Genomic DNA, 16,070 nt, shown 5'->3' with positions numbered 1-16,070 from the left:
CTGGAGGCTCCCAGTTATGTCTCGCTCCCAGTGGGATCCAGTACTTCCTCTTACCTCCTCTTGCCCCTTCAAGCCCAGGGGCAGTTAAGAGCTCCTTCTTTGTTGATTTATGGTTATCACCTTTTTTCTTTTCTTTTCTTTTTTTGGTTAATTTCCTCAAATCTACCCACACTTATGCAAATAGTCACTTCATTAAACACTTAGAACCCTAGCCGAGTGTGCCTCTCTTTTTTTGCTAGAATAATCCATTAAGCTAATAAAGTGTATTGAAATATCTTGGGATGCAAAGATATTGATTTTGTATTTCAAGATGTTAGCGTCCATCTTCATCTCTCCTCTATTGTACAAAAGGTTTACAAGCTAAAGTTGGCCTCGGGATCAAATTCCTAGGCTTGCTGTAATTTTAGGGTTCTTAGACAAACTTGTTTTACATGATAATAATCATGTGAAGTAATATGATTTAATAAATGCAGTTCTCTAGCAGCTAGAACTTTCTATCCAGTCCTGTTTACTGGTTTCCTGTGGGATTTTGGTCTCATTCCATAACAACTTTGTGTTTGCTTTCACACCTGCGGAAGTCAGACTTTACCTAGCTTTTGTAAATTTTAGGATGATGATGGAACCTATTAGTCCCACTTAGGTTTCAGTTTGAGTAATTAATCTTAATATGTGTGGAATTTTAAAAGGGAACCAATCATTATTATTTAAATACTCTCTTTCTGCCAGAGTCACCTGTACAAAGATGTATTTGTCAGGCCAGCACTTTGCAGTCCAGTAAACCTAAACCACTGCTCACCTTGACCCACATTTGCTTACTTAATTTTTCTCTCAGTATACCATCTTAATCAGGTCTATCTTGCCAGCAATATTCTCTTGACCTTTTTTTTTTTTTTTAATGTTTACTTTTTTCCCATGAGAAAAAAGAACCATGAGATACATTGTCAGCGAATTTTGTGAAGGTTGTTCTCATACAAAGTTGTTTTTGGCCAGAGAAGTTTTTTTGTGTTTTTTTTGTGTGTGTGTGTTTTTTTTTTTTTTTGCAGATAAGTGTTTCAATTCTGCTGTACCCACATTTATAGTACAAGAATAGATGCGGGCATTGGTGGTTTGGTTTGCTAAGCTGTGTGTCAATTTCCATAGTACAAGATGAGAAGATATCTAACTGCTAAATCATGTGCATCTTTCCTATGTAAGAGAGCCAACACGTGGGGCTTCTGTGAGAAAAGTAGAGTCCAGACAGCTGAATTTTGTAGACTCTTAGTGATGGAAAAGATGCCAAGGTCATCTTGTCCAGGCTACACTCACTGAAGAACCATCTTCAATTGTTCTATAATATTGTGGATTGATAGGCTCTGCTCCAGCCTGAGAGAGAGCACATTCTGCCTCTGTTGTCAGTACTGGCTTAAATCAAGTCACAACCGTGTCTTTCATCTACCACCCATTAATGGAAGGTCACCTTGCTAGAGCATCATGAGTAATCCTATAGCTCCCTTCCCCACAAGGCAGGTGAGCTCAGAGAGTGGAAATTACCTACTGTAGTCTAATTCTCCAGATCTTTTCTTTCTTAGACATCCCAGCAACCTGAACTATACCTACAAGCCATGTTTTTCAGACCCCCTGGTAGCTCCTTGGTGCAGGGTCCCAGGTACCCTGTCAGCAAACCCTATGCCCACAAACTCATCACAGCCCAGTAGAGTTTTTTTGTTTTGTTTTGTTTTGTTTTGAGATAAAATTTACACGGCATAAAATTAACCCCTTTCAAGTATACAATTTGGTATTTGCCCTAGTGCTCAAGCCCATCAGGCCGAAGGCACCTTATGCACCAGAAGCCCCACCAGCCTTCACCTGCATGTCTCTATGTACCCAGGGTGTGTGGGCACACAAGAACCCCTACCATGTTTAACTCTGCTCCTGCCAGCCCCACGTTTCTCCTTGCTGGGTCCTGAGCTCTGCCCTGGTCTGAGCTGCTTTAGCTGTGGTCCTGATACCAAGCTCAGCCCTTGTCAGCTCCATTCTTCTCTTAGAATTCAGTCCCTCAATAGCTTTCACAAGCCAGACTGGCCATCTAGAACTTAGGACCTGCTACCCTAGTAGTTAAGAGTCGTGCCATGACTTAAACATACCTGTCGCCCATCCCACCAAGCAGGTTGGCCTGTTTTTGCCTGTCAGCACCAGGGTAAACCAAGTGCCCTTCAATCATTTTAGCATCATTGGCCATCTTTAGGGGACATCTGTGGTTCTGGTTAAGAACTCTGTTGTTGAGCTTGTTTGGGTTCAGTCTCAGTGTCACCATACCTTCACCCTGTGACCTTTCTTGGAGCAGTTACTTTATCAATGGATGTTCAGCTTTTAGCTTTGCCTGATATATGGTAAACTCTCAGTAAATGATTGTTGATACCGATCTGTCTGATCATGGCTTGATTCCTCCCTTGTTGCCTGTTTCTAGTAGGTCTGTTTGTTGCATGTGGCAGTGCTGTCTCCTTAGTTCATGAGTTGTGGTTACCTCTACCACTGTGAGATAAAGTTATGTTTGCTTTCAGTGGTCCAGTAACTAATAATTGCATGACATTTTATTTTTCACAAAATACTTGTCATGTATTCTCTGAGATACTAGGCAAATCATGGGGCTGCCTCACAGTGATTTTCACATCAACTCCCCTCACGGCAAGATCCTGAATTAGAGCAGGTCATTTTGATCTCATATGTAACCCCTCACCCATCTTTCTCGTTGTTCATTTTGATGAGCAGGACAGCTGTTCTTTTGAGTTCACCCATATCTGGTTGAGTGCTTCATCTAAGTTGATGGTGAGGAAGCAGAACAGGGCAGGCCAGTGTCATCGCCATCAGAGTAGTTCGATGACCCTTTAGGAAGCTCAGCTCCCAGCAAAATGTCCCCTCTATCAGCACCATTGGAATTTACCACTTGAAATGTGTTCTTTGAGATTTAAGGTATTGTTCTTTAAGCCTCCACTCTAAAATGCACATTCATTCATCCGTCTTTTTGTTCATTTATTTATTCACTTAGTTAATGTTCTTTGAGTATCTGTGAAGTGTCAAGACCTGGCTCTTTGTTGGGAATTCGAAATTGAAGAAGATACGGTGCCTGCCCACAGATGAGTTTGTGCTTTAGCTTTAGAAGGGAGACAAAAAGGGGTATCGATGTGTATTCCTCAAAATGCTGAATCAGAAGGACCAACGTGCTGCTGAGGGGCCACAGAGAAGAGCCGACCAAATCAGACTGGAAGTGGATGGGGCCGAGTATCCTGGAGGAGGCAATTCTTGATGCGAACTTCCTGAGATGAATAAAAGTCAGACCAAGAAGATTATAAGATAAAAGAAGTAATAACAAGCTGTTGGCTATAAATGCTGTCTTAGTCTGTTTGAGCTGCTATAACAAAACACCACAGACTAGGTAACTTATAAACAACAGAAATTCATCGCTCACAGTACTAGAGGCTGGAAAGTCCAAGATCAAGGCGCCAGCAGCTTCAGTGTCTGATGAGAGCCCACTTTCTGGTTCATAAATGGCCATCACTTCACTGTGTCCTCACATGGCAGAAGAGATGAGGGATCTTTCTGGGGCCTCTTTTATAAAGGAAGTAATTTCATTTATGAGGACTCCACCCTCATGATCTAATACCTCCCAAAGGCCTCACCACCATACACCAACAACTAGGGATTAGATTTCAACATATGAGTTTTTGGAAGGGGGACACAAATATTCAGTCCATAGCAACTGTGTTCCTATAGATAAGTTAGCATCTTCAGTTCCGTGCTCACTAATTTGAGGGAAAACAGCATTGCGGCTTGTGCTACTAAAAGACTTCTTGATGCCGTGGCATCAAGCTAGGTGATTCTCTGTGCCCACCATCTGAAAGGGTCTCTGGTGCTGCCTGCTTCAGACAGGTTTGATTATGGAGCACTGGACCACATGGGGAGTGCTGAGGATCCTGGTTGGAGCCGAATAGAGCAGGAAGGGGACATTAGAGGGCACAAAACACACATCTTCCCCAGTTCACAATTTAGCCCACAGCTTGACCTGTTCATGCTCATCCCCCTTTTTTTTTTCATGTACCCTAGACTAAGGTATAGTACCATTTAGTGAATGCCTTCCTGGTGTTGTGTTAGTTACATGGCCTCTTATATATTAGTTGCATGGGGGTTTAATTTGGTAGAATTCTGACAGATGGAATAAATAATTATAACACTCAAGTCCAAAACACAGTTATCTCATATGACGAGCTTTGTAATAGGAAAATGACTAAGCGGAGGGCAAAGGAAGTCTGGTACTAACAGTGACTTTTGAACCATGTGAGACAGAATTCTGCCTTTCAAAGGTAGTTCACTCACTCATTCTCTTGCTTGCTCATTAATTTTCATGTTCAGCAAAAATTGATTGAGTGAATGTCCTGTGTCAGGCCCTGAGCTATGTGTTAGGAAGAGAAGTAGAAATCTCGGCCCTTAGATGTCATCATTTAGTAGAGAACACAGAGGGAGCCTATAGTGTCAGTGTGATGGGTGTCATGACAGGTTCTTTGGGCATCTCATCTGGATAGAAGGTGTTAGTGGCAGGAGACTTGTCCAGGAAGATGAGGTGATAAATGAGTTCCATCACATGGAATGGCTTGTACCTTTTGGGGTTCATAGACTTCAGTGAGGTTTAGAACTCGACTCAGCCTAGAAAAATGTGCCTACACAAAACAATTTCACTTACTTTCAGAGGATTCTCTGAGTCCCTGAAGCCCATCAGTGAACCCCAGTTAAGCACGCTTGTAAGAGTTTATGCTCATAGGGCAGCAAGAACACGATGCCATGGAAAATGCCATGGCTGCTTTCTGTGAGTACTTGCGAGAGGAATATTTTCCATTATCTCTGATTGCAGGCAAGTAGTTGTGGCAATTGCTGCAGGGCTGAGAAATCCCTTAGTAGTCATTTTTTTCTTGCTAGTGCTGGTGATAAGTGAAAATGTAAATATAGTCAGAAATGTGGTTCAGGACAGTACAAGTTAAGCCCTGCTAAACTGGGAACATTAATTCTTCACCTTACTTTTTTAAAAAAATCAATATTTTGATTACTCTATAGGTACTTTCATCTTAAAATAAATCTGTCTTTTATGTGAATAAATGAAAGAAAAAAGTTTGATTTAGAAGTACAAAAGTTGATCACAATCATGGCAGTTAATCTAAAATAAGTCAAAGGTACTGGTTCTATCGTTCATTCAGAATTCACAGGCAGGATAGCTGTGTACCCTCACACTATGGGGTACTGTGGGGCAGCTCAGCATAAGAGGGTGTTTGAGGAAAGGACTTATAGGACTTAGGTGATTTGGGGAAAAGGCTTAAAAAAGCAGGGCTTTGCTCTGGATTAGATGCTGTCAGGAAATGTGTTAAGTCTATGGCTAGATAGATGTCTTAAATCTCATCCACAGGGAAGGTAGACTAGAGCAAAATTAAAGCTGTAATTGAGAAAGAAGCAATAGTCTTTCCAGGCTTTTTGGTATTTTCCAGGCTTTTTGGTATTTTCTGGCTTGGCCAGTGTTCATGCTTTGGCTGTATTCAGATACGATTACTGAGTGGCCGTGTTTTTGTTTTGTTCTCTTTTGGTCACAGAGTGGCCTTGTCTGATGTTGATTTTCCGTGAAATCGTTGATGTTCCACAGGACAACACCGAGGCCCAGCTGTGAACGCGAGGCCAGCTCCAGATGCCGGGGGCTGCTCCTCTCTTGCTCAGTCTTCCCCACTTTGAAGTGCCCTCCTTCAGATGCATATTTGCCTCCTGGATCAAAGCCTCCGCCTGCTTCCTCCTCCACCACTTGCCCGCTCCCTTAGCTCCTGTGGGGACTTGTTCTCAGCTCTTCCACGTTTCCCCAGTTTATCAGCTTTTTTCTTGGCTCACTCTTTCCCTAACCAGACAGACACCATGTGGTGATGAGCTGTTTTCTTGGTGTGCTGACAGCTGCCCAGAATCCCTCCCCGAGTTACCTGCTGTTGTCTCCTCTGCCAGGCCCTTCTCCTGGGTGAGCTATCATTTATTATTCCCCTCGACTTTCCTGAGCACTTCAGCAGAAAGGCATAAAACCGTACACATGTGTTTTCTACCCTCAGCAGTCCACAGAGCTGCCTGGCGATCCTTTATTTTCATAACTTGTTTATCCCCTGTTGCACCTCCTGAAGCCATTTTTCTAATAACATTCTCTTTAAGCCACCAACTTCACCCCACAATTCCAGAAGATGGTCTCAGTTCCCACTATAGTAAGAAGGTAGACGCCACCTCATATGACCTCCCTCATCTTCCTTATTTTCTCTAATTTTGTTCTAAATCTTCACCCATCCTCTTCCCCGTGGTCATCTCGGAAAGGACCCAGTCTCAGTCCTTTTAGAGGCTACGCCCTCCCCTTGTGCTCCTGATCCTGTCACCTCCTCTCTGCGCCCCCTCCCCTCCCTGCCTCCCAGCCACACAGCCTCTGCGGTCTGACTCCTCTCCTTCCAGATGCCATTCCCGGGTGTCCACTTCCTCCCCATTCACTCGCATCTTAACACGTCTCTCCCCACCCCGGGGCCTGACGTGAGCTTGTCATCACTCTTTCTTAGACTTATCGTCTTGGAAACTTTATAGCATCAGCCAGGCTATTTGTGCGAATCTCCTGACAGTGCCCTCCAGGTTCTCCTGTCTCCTCTTGGTTGTACTTTTCCAGAATCTCTGTGAGCAGGTTTCCTCCATGACTCTGATTCCCTCCCTCTTCCCCCTACTTTCTGTGTTTTTGTTTTTGTTTTTGTTTCTTTTTTCGCTTCCCTTGTCTCCATCTTTATAGTTCCTTTTCTGTCCTGTTCCCCTTTAACAATCTCATCACTCCCCAAACTTGAATAATTCACAAATTTGTCTCTGTCTTTGACCTCCATCCAGGGGGCCGAGTTCTTAATTTCTAACTGCCTGCTCAACATCAACGGCATGATGCCTTATCAGTACTAACACATCAGTTGTCTGAAACTAGATTCATCAGTCTCACCAGAACCAGTTTCTCTATACATTTGTGTCCCATCGAATCCCATGGGTTACGGCTTTGCATTGTCTCTTGCATTTGGCCTCGTCTTAGAGTGCTCACCAAGTTAGACTTAGGTTGTCATGGAGCCTATTAACTTGTCATTTAAGGGCAGAGTATTTGTCTTACTCGCCCCTGCTTGCCGCTTGGCGTCTTACCGAAGGAGACTCTCCCTGTTTCTTGAATGAATTAAATGTTTTAATGCTTTACTTGCATTTCATGGCTATTCGTCATTAAACATATTTTCTGTCATTAGTTCTCTAAATGCTTTTATTTTTACCAAGCAAGCACTAAAATAAAGTTTCATACCCACCCATGGTACCTCTGCTCTTTTTTAGGAAGAGAAGTTAGGTTGGGAGGCATTAATTTAACCTTTCTTCTTTAGAGCCAGATATAATACATAGGGGTATTATGTTTCCATGGCAATTTTAGATAACTTACATCTCCTTTTATACATTGATTTTTCTGCTTTTTTCTCTTCTTTATTTTTAATAGGTTTTTGAAATGGAAACTATCACTATGACATAAGATGCTATTGATAGTACATCAATATGATTCAGCTATTCCCCTGCCCAGCAGACTGTGGCTGCTCTGTGCACAGTCCTGTAATACGTATTAGCTACACAGACACTGGAGAAGCCCTTCCCATCCATATGTATGTGCATGGCCTGTGGAAGTTAATAATGCCATATATCACGTACACATAGAATGTAAAATGTACTTCAGAATGACAGCGGGCTCGTACAAAATGAGTATTGGCTTACTATGAGAGGAAAACCAGGGAAAGATTTTTGTCCTTTCATATCTACTGTTTACAGAATTATTTGTTTCTATGTCTCTGAGTATCCCAGATCCACATTTTGCCTTTTTTTTTTCTTTTTTGTCAATATATGCCCCTCTCTGCAGCCAGCTTATTTCACTTGGATAACAAAAGAACCTCTTTGGAGAAATGAAAGATAGCAATTACACATTGGTATTCATGTTACAGGAGTCACACTGCTGTCCTTGGGGAATTTAACAATGAATATCCAACATTAATTGCCACAGTAACTGCGTGTCTGACCTTGCTGAAATGTAATACATCAGCTCTATATAGTAAAATATTTTGCCACTAAAGGTTAAAAAGAATCATCCTGAAATTGTATTGATGTTTAGAATGACCAATATTTTTTGTTTTTAAGAAGATCCTAGAAGTCTTATATGACTAGGTCCTACATTTTCTTAGGAATCAGGACCCTGGGAGTTGAAAGCATAATTTTTATCACTGATTTGGTTGGCAATTATAACAAGACGAATGCCATCCAGTTCTTATGAAAGGTGAATAAGATACCTTGACATCCCTGATTGATCTATGGAACTGATTAATGAGGCACGAGGACATAGTACGTTTTATCCATGGGGGGCGGAGGGGGGCGGAATATTCTTTTCGTTTGTTTGTTTTATTTGTAATGTCTGTACATAATTATAGGTAGGATTTTCTGCCAGTAGCAGAAACATTCTATGAACCCTAGGACATGTTTCCCCTTTTCAAGAGGTGACATCATTTCTAAGGTGAAGCTTACTTACTGTCAACTTTTCTTTCATTCATCTTTTACTCGAATCCTCAGAAATACAGAAGCTTAGATTTTCTTCTGTGGATTTTAAAGCTCGGTTTTGCCCGGGCTCTCTCACACTCACTGGGTGTCACACATCAGGAGCATTTCACACGACACACTCTGGGTGTGTTCGTAGAGCTGCACGCTGCTGGGTCAGCGGTGAGCCCGGCTCCGACAGAGCCACGTCAGCGGGCCGTGCTGGCTCCGGGCTGTGGAAGCTGTGTGTGCAGAAATGAATATGATTGTTCAGCCTTCTCTCCTTTTTAAAAAGGACTGAGGTGAAGAAAGTCAGTGCGCTCACCCGTGACACCCGAATCTCAGCCCAGAGGAGAGTCAAACTAGAGGTCTATTTTTGCTTGTTTTCTGGCAAAACAAGTACATGATCAATATGAAGGCCATCTAAGTCTGGGGGGGGAAAAATGAACTGAATGATAGAATGGATGGTTGTTGGCCGCCCACCTTTTAAATAAAGCAGTGATGGAAATGAACATGATATATATCTACTACAACGATTTCATATGGCTTGCCCATTGTTTTCATGTTTAAATATTTTATATAACTTTCCAATTTTAATACGCCAATTGTTTAATAAGTGGTAACTAGGTAAATGAGAAAACACATGCAATTAGTATGTTTTTTTTAAAACTTTGAACTTTAGATTTCTTAATTCAAATCATTCAGGTAGTTTTAAAAATGAACTCTCTGACCCTTATCCCCACTTTATTTATCTTTTCTTCTATTTAAAGTATTTATGTCTCCCTAATGCTCCATGTGTCCTTAGAACTTGAGCCTGGATACTGGACAAGAGGGAGATTCTCCAGCAGACTCCTAATTTATTCTGAATCTTTAAAGAAATTAAGGTGCAAAGCAACTCGAGTAAATGCAGCTTTTTTAGTTAGTTTCTTTTTTTTTTTTCTTTTTTCTTTTTTAATTTTCTCTCCCTTTTTCCTTCCTCCATCCGTCACTCCCACTCCCAATTCGAGCAGGATGATGAAGTGACAACTGTTCAGGAGCAGGAGCAGGACGTCCTGGTGCTGAGGAAGGTGCAGAGCTGCGGCCCGGCCCCCTTGGGCGGGAGCTCGGAGGGCGATTGGAGGTGAGTTCCCTCGGAGGCTCGCGCTCCCGTGTCCTTTCCCCGGCCTGCCTTCCTTTCCCTCGCTCCATCTCGCTCGCTCTCCCTGCCTCCCCTTCCCTCCCTCCCTCCCTTTTTTCTCCGCCTCTCCAGCGTTCTAGCTGACTGCAGAGCTCTTAGCAGCCAGATGGACTCAGTTCCCAGTGAAAGGACAGACATGGCCAAGATCTTCTAGCATTTAGGGGATGCCTTTGTTAGCAGCCCTTCACAATGGGCAGCTCCCGGCTGAGGGTCTTCGACCCGCATTTAGGGAGGAAGGATTCCGCGGCGCTCGCAGAGCGCGAGCTGCCCTTGCCTACCTTCGATGTGCCTTATTTCAAGTACATTGACGAGGAGGATGAGGACGATGGATGGAGCAGCCGCTCACAGTCGTCAACCGAGGATGACTCGGTGGACTCTCTGATCTCTGACAGATACGTGGTCGTGTCCGGCACCCCGGAGAAGATTTTGGAGCACCTTTTGAATGACTTGCACCTGGAAGAAGTCCAGGACAAAGAAACAGGTAAGACCAGGGGTGTCTCCCGGTTCCAGACTCTGCGGTGGCTGCCCTTGTCAGTCTCCCGAGGGGGCAAGGCTCCCACTGCTGCCAAAGGCAGGGTGGGCTGGCAGAGCATATGCTCTGTGCCCCTCCCCCTGGGCCCCCGTGCTGTTTTGTTTAAATCCAGTAAATGGACACATGGAGGTCCAAGCAGCTGCCTGGGAAGTAGCCGTACAAAGACAATGATACTAAGACAGATGTTCTTGTTTCTTTGGCAGTTTTGACCAAATCTTACCTCAAGGCAGTTGGCAAGAAGCCAGCATTCAATAGCCAGTGTTCATTCAATGGGAAGAAATACAAAGCATGGGGGTTAGCAAGCATTCACCTGGCCCGCGGGACGCGCTCGATCTGGGGAAAGTAGCCTACCGGCCAAAATGTCAGCAATCAATGCAAGTACTCAGCAACTAGCTTAGCAGCAACTTTTGCCTTTTTCCAAGTGGTTTACAAACTGCCCGGAGCACGCCCTGCTGTGCAGAATGTCATCCTCACAGCTTCTCAGACCAGAAATTATAATTCATTGTAGTACTGATCAGACTTCTTGTCCTTTCTATTTAATCTGGGAGCAAAACACCCATTTAGCTTTTTCACTCTTGCACATTCGGAAATACTACCATTGCGTTTACAGAACGACCTGTCCATACTTTCTTTTTCAAAGAAGGATGAGTACTTGCCTCTCTTAAGCAGTATTTGTAATTTGTTCCAGCCTGGAGCAGTTATTCCAATGAATAGGCCTCTGGCTGTATCCTAAATCTATAACTTGATGCCCTGACTAAGATGCACTTTTTGCTGCCACCATAGCACCTGTGATGTCCATGGTTTGCAATATGTTGGCTGCACCAGTAAAAGGCATTTTGGGGTTATATTAGTACTAAGTAACTCTTTAGGTTTTCCCCATGCAGAAAGGGTTGTGAAATGACAGCTTAGGCGGGAACAAGAATTTCTTTGGGTCCCAGTAGTTTTGTCTGAACATAACTGATGTCTGGCTCCATGTTGCATTATAAAGGGCATTAAGAGAAACAAAGGTGTGTGAAATATGTAAGTGGGTAAGGAAAAAAAAAAGCAAAATGATCTAACCAGGTATCCTACAGTAATGTTTCTGTTTATTTGATCTCAAAATTCAAATAAATAACTTATTTTGCATATATGTTTGGTAGTAATTAAGAGTTGTCATTTGTGCACAAACAAGCTAAAAGAAAAATATATTCTTGTGGCATTTGCTGGGCTGTTTTTATATGTCAGTTGATTAATATTTTGTGCATTTGAGCACTATTCCCGTGTTCTGCTTCATCAGAGATAATCATCGTGGAACTGGCCATAATTTTCTGTGTACTGATTACCAGACTACTGCATTACACAGGTGGTTGGGTCTAGATTACAGGCACATTACTTGCCATGAAGAGGATACCTTTAAACTGGGATAGAGGTTTTGGGGGATCGAATGCTTGCTTTCTTCTTAATAGCACCACAATTCTATGATACAAGACTTTGTGTCTAGGTCTTATGGATAAGAACAGAAATTATTAAAGACAACACTAGGCCTACCTTGATTTCTTTCTTCTTTCTTTTCCATTGTCATTAGTTTCTTGTGAAAGATGGCCTGGGTGCCCACTAAAAGTCCCCACTGTCTAACACTGATTGCTGTTGCTAATGCCAGGAGTTGCCTCCTGTTGGGAAATGGTGTTGTGCATGGTGTCTAGTGACTGTTATTCCACTTTTTTCTCAGTTCTCAAATATACAAACATGGGGATCAAATAGGTCACTTTAGCCACATGCTCAGCAAAGTAGGGAGGACCAGGACTCAGTGGCTTGACCTAAGCAGGGCAGGAGAACGCCCCTTGGGGTCAGCCTCTCCTCATTCCAACTCATCTCCTTGGAGTATATGCAGGACAAACTCCAGATTATTGCAGAGATACTTGAGGGGGAAAAAAATGGTAACAATTTTTTCTCCAATCAAAAGGAGAATTTTATGAAAATGAAAAAGTTAACTTTCAAGAGTCATTGATGTGTATGTAATAGGGACACCTAAGTGGAAGTCACATGCAGTTCTTCAAAATTTCACATATTGCACCGTGGAGAAAATACAACAGAAGAGCCACTATGTGGTTTTTGTTGATAAAATTAAAAGAAATATCATCAATATGAGATAAAATGCAGTTTATGTACAAATTGAAGGAAAGTGGTTATGAGTTTGTTCTAGTTTGACTACTAAATGAATCACATATTTAAAGTAATTGAGGCCCCTCATCACTGACGGGTGAATTCTAGGTCTTTATCTTGGCCAAGCTGGTAACCCTCGTTAAAAAAGCCTATGTGTACAAGAGCCTAATAGAGTTACATAAACATATGGAAGACAGATGGAGGAAAATGAGAAGGGGCTGCAATAAAAGTATGCTGCAGTGTTTTTATGTTCTTGAGCGCCCCATTTAGGGAGCTGGAGCCATATGAGGCTGGGTGGGGCCATATGGTGGTTGTCCACATGGCCCCTATGGCAATGAGGAGAAAAGGGTCCATGGGAGGAAATAAATGGTCCTGGCAGCTGGGATGAACCTGTCCTGGATTCTTACATTCCTGTACCTGCCAGAGACTGGGGAAGATAACCAGGCAAGAGATACAAGTGACTTCCTGTCTCTTTTCCACAAAAGTCACTTAGTTGTGAAAATGTAGATGCAAGGCCCAAGAGGAGAAACCTTCTATATCACAAAGGACAAATTGAAGCGATTATAAATTGATGTTAACATGCAAGTGGAAAAAAGTCTACTTAAATGGAACAGGAAGGAGAATGGCAGGGCTATTGAGATAATGTATTCCTGCTGCTACCTGAATCAAGCATAGAATAAAATACAATTCATGTCACCAAGTCAAACAGAGTTTTAAAATCAAAATAATATTAGAGATGCTTTAAAGCAACCTACTGATGACTTTCCTGAATGATTAGATCCACATAACACTTACCATGCTGATTTTCATAATCCTCTATATGCATATCTTTCTTCCCTGGTAGTGCCAGGCACAAGGAGTCATCAGTGAATGTCTGTGGAGTGAATGAATGAAGGAAGGAAGGAACGATTCTTCATTGTGTAAAGTGGAACAAGTATTTGAGTCTGGTAACTGGATATCTATTTGTGAACATGGAAAGTAATTGAAGCTATTTTCAAAGATTTGCTTTTTTTTTTTTTTCAAGGTTCAGGTTCTGACTTGAAATATTTGGAATGTTTGAGAAAAATCGAGCAGCTCTTTCTTTTTCCCAGAAATAGGGCAGACATCATTGGGCATTCCCAGCCCAGGAGAATTACAAGGAAGGCAAGAAGGGAGAAAAACAAGGAGTTGCGAGGAGGTAGCCTGGAGGAGCAAGTTCACACCAGCCAGCCCTGCACCGTAGGGTCTGCAGAGGGTCACGCTCCTACCGAACCTTTTCTCGGTGCTGGAGAGGATCAAGTGCGTTCTATTAGAAATGCTTCTGGGAATAATAATTTCTGTTTTGAAGCAGGGGGAAAATTCCGCATTCGATGGATTATGTAGAGAATAACCTTCTTATTGATTTTTCTTTCTAAATCTGCATTCTGACAGGTTGACCTTAGGAAAAACACCAGAGGAAATGCAGTATTTGCTCCCCTCTCTTTTTTTTTCATTTCCTTATTTTTTATTCATCTTTTTGATGAAAATACACTTATGATTACAGGTTTCCAAGAAAAACAAGTTAACAGGGAGTAAGATAGGAAGACTAGGGAAAGCCTACCAGCTGATTATTATTAGGCTTGACCTGATTTCAAGGTACGGCTGATTTTTTTACTTCATGAGGTTATATCATTCAGTACGTTCTGGTAACGTGTACTCAGTGTGGAAATGTCCCCTCTGCCTCCTTTGATTGTGTCACGGATGCCTCAGTGTCGGTGGGGCGCTTTCAGCAGCACCTAGTAGGTGGAGAATGCCATTGAAGAAGTGAATTCATTATCTTGGTAACAAGGCAACAACCTCTATGAAAATACCTGGTTTGTATCATGAAAGTGTCTCGCTCAGTCAATAGAATCCAAAAGTTATTCTCCAGAGCCAGCTTAATGCTTTTTTAGAGCATTATTGCACTGATAAAACCTTGACTAAAGCTAGGACGGGCACTTCATTTTCTATTAACTTTTTTAAAAATCTCCTTTCCTGCCAGCACCAAGCCTGTCATAAACACTTAATACATATTTCTCATGAAGAAAAATTAAGAATACTTTTGTCCTGATCATTGGAAAGATAGAGGACAGTTTAGGTGAACTTCTTCCTTGATTTCCTTACCTTTTAGGATTTCTGGTAGAGTGTTTGGTGCCTCTGTTCCTGGCTTTCTCTTGCAGGTGGCAAGATCTTACTTACCTTATAGCGGCACGGCTTTTGCAGAACTAAAGCTTTTAAGGGTAGGCACGGAAATTTTTAGACGGTAGTGAGTTTCTCTATGATTTCGTATAATTAATATAGACACAAATTATCTTCTATTTATCTTTTCTTTTTGTTTTTGTGATGTCATTTAACGAAGAGACTAGCAGATCCCATCTATGGCTGCACATTAGTAGCACTTTTAAAAAATACCAATGCCTGGGTCTCACCCAGAGTTTCTGACTCAGTGGACCTGAGTTGGGCCTAAGCCTATGGGCTTTAAAAGCTCTGTGGGCGATGCTAATATCCAGCCAGGCATGAGAGCCACTGAAATAGAACATTGACTTTGTCTCACTTGCCTTTTTCTTAAAGATGTATTCCAAGTTTCTAATAGATATATAGTTGCCTCTGAGAGTTAGGGACCTCATTCCGCCTTTCCTTTACCTCCCTACCCCACCCCCTTTCTAGGGCTTTATGTCCAGCCTCATGTCCACTGGAGCCTCTGCAACCTGAGAAAGTCAGAATTCACAAACCTGCACTGCTGTTCCATCCACTCGAGAAAAAGAAACAATTGGAAGAGACAGAGGACATACAGTTGTTAGATTTCTCAACCTTTAGAAAGAGGAAGTGATGATATACGAACTGAATCCATTTGGAATTTTGCCCGGGTTCTGCCACTACAAAAATCTCTGGGTGATCCTTAGGTCTCGCAGCCAAGAATGTTTGCTTCTGTAAAGAAATAATATTTTAAGGAAGGAGAAAATGCAGTGCACACAGTGGAATAGAAAGATACTAAATGAGATTCTGAAGCCTCGTTTCCCAGATCTGGGCTCCATTCATAAACCAGCCTGAGACCTGGAGCAAGTCATACTTGCTATTTGGTATAACTTCATGTTACTTTATATTACTACTGCATTTCTTTGGCTTCATGTTTGCAATGAGAATGTTGATGGAGTAGGAAGCTTGGAATCCAAGGCTCAGTGGCCATGCCTGGTGATGATTTAGGTAAGTTTGCATATAACCTTGTCCAGTGGGAAACTTTTTAAGTTCCTTTGAGAAATTATGCTATAACATTTCCAAAAGATAGCTTTGATTTATCACTCTCTAGTAAAATCCATTTGCACAGTTTTATTACCAAGCTGTTTTTGGATATTCAGAAGCAGTCTATTGCCAGAGAAAAGCAGCGTTTTCTCCTCGTGATGAAATTACTATACCCTATCTCTTACACCAGCCATCCCCCTGTAATTCCTTTACTTGTAAATTTATATACTGCTTCTGTAATAAAATATAACAGCACATTTTTAATTTTTCGATTTCTACATAATATGAATGATTACTTTAGGAAAATTTAATTCCCTCATTCCATAGATATCCTCAAATTTCTATTATGTAGGTGTTGTTCTAGATGTGGGG

The 16,070-nt window shown here is 42.1% G+C and overlaps 1 protein-coding gene across 10 annotated transcripts in view; it reads left to right on the top strand.

Annotated features, from left to right (window-relative positions):
- Nucleotides 1-16,070, top strand: part of RAPGEF5 (Rap guanine nucleotide exchange factor 5) — a 416,073-nt gene that overhangs the window by 343,484 nt on the left and 56,519 nt on the right. For all 10 annotated transcript variants that reach the window (XM_023531487.1, XM_023531485.1, XM_023531483.1 and 7 more), the window contains 2 exons: nucleotides 9,621-9,730; nucleotides 10,180-10,268. In XM_023531487.1, coding sequence (XP_023387255.1) covers nucleotides 9,621-9,730; nucleotides 10,180-10,268 — 199 coding nt within the window. The remainder of the gene's footprint in view (nucleotides 1-9,620; nucleotides 9,731-10,179; nucleotides 10,269-16,070) is intronic.

The sequence above is a fragment of the Pteropus vampyrus genome, unplaced genomic scaffold, assembly GCF_000151845.1.
Source record: "Pteropus vampyrus isolate Shadow unplaced genomic scaffold, Pvam_2.0 Scaffold69, whole genome shotgun sequence".
Lineage (NCBI taxonomy): Eukaryota > Metazoa > Chordata > Mammalia > Chiroptera > Pteropodidae > Pteropus > Pteropus vampyrus.
Note: the sequence above shows the minus strand (reverse complement) of the source record. Positions and strands in the feature narration are given on the sequence as shown.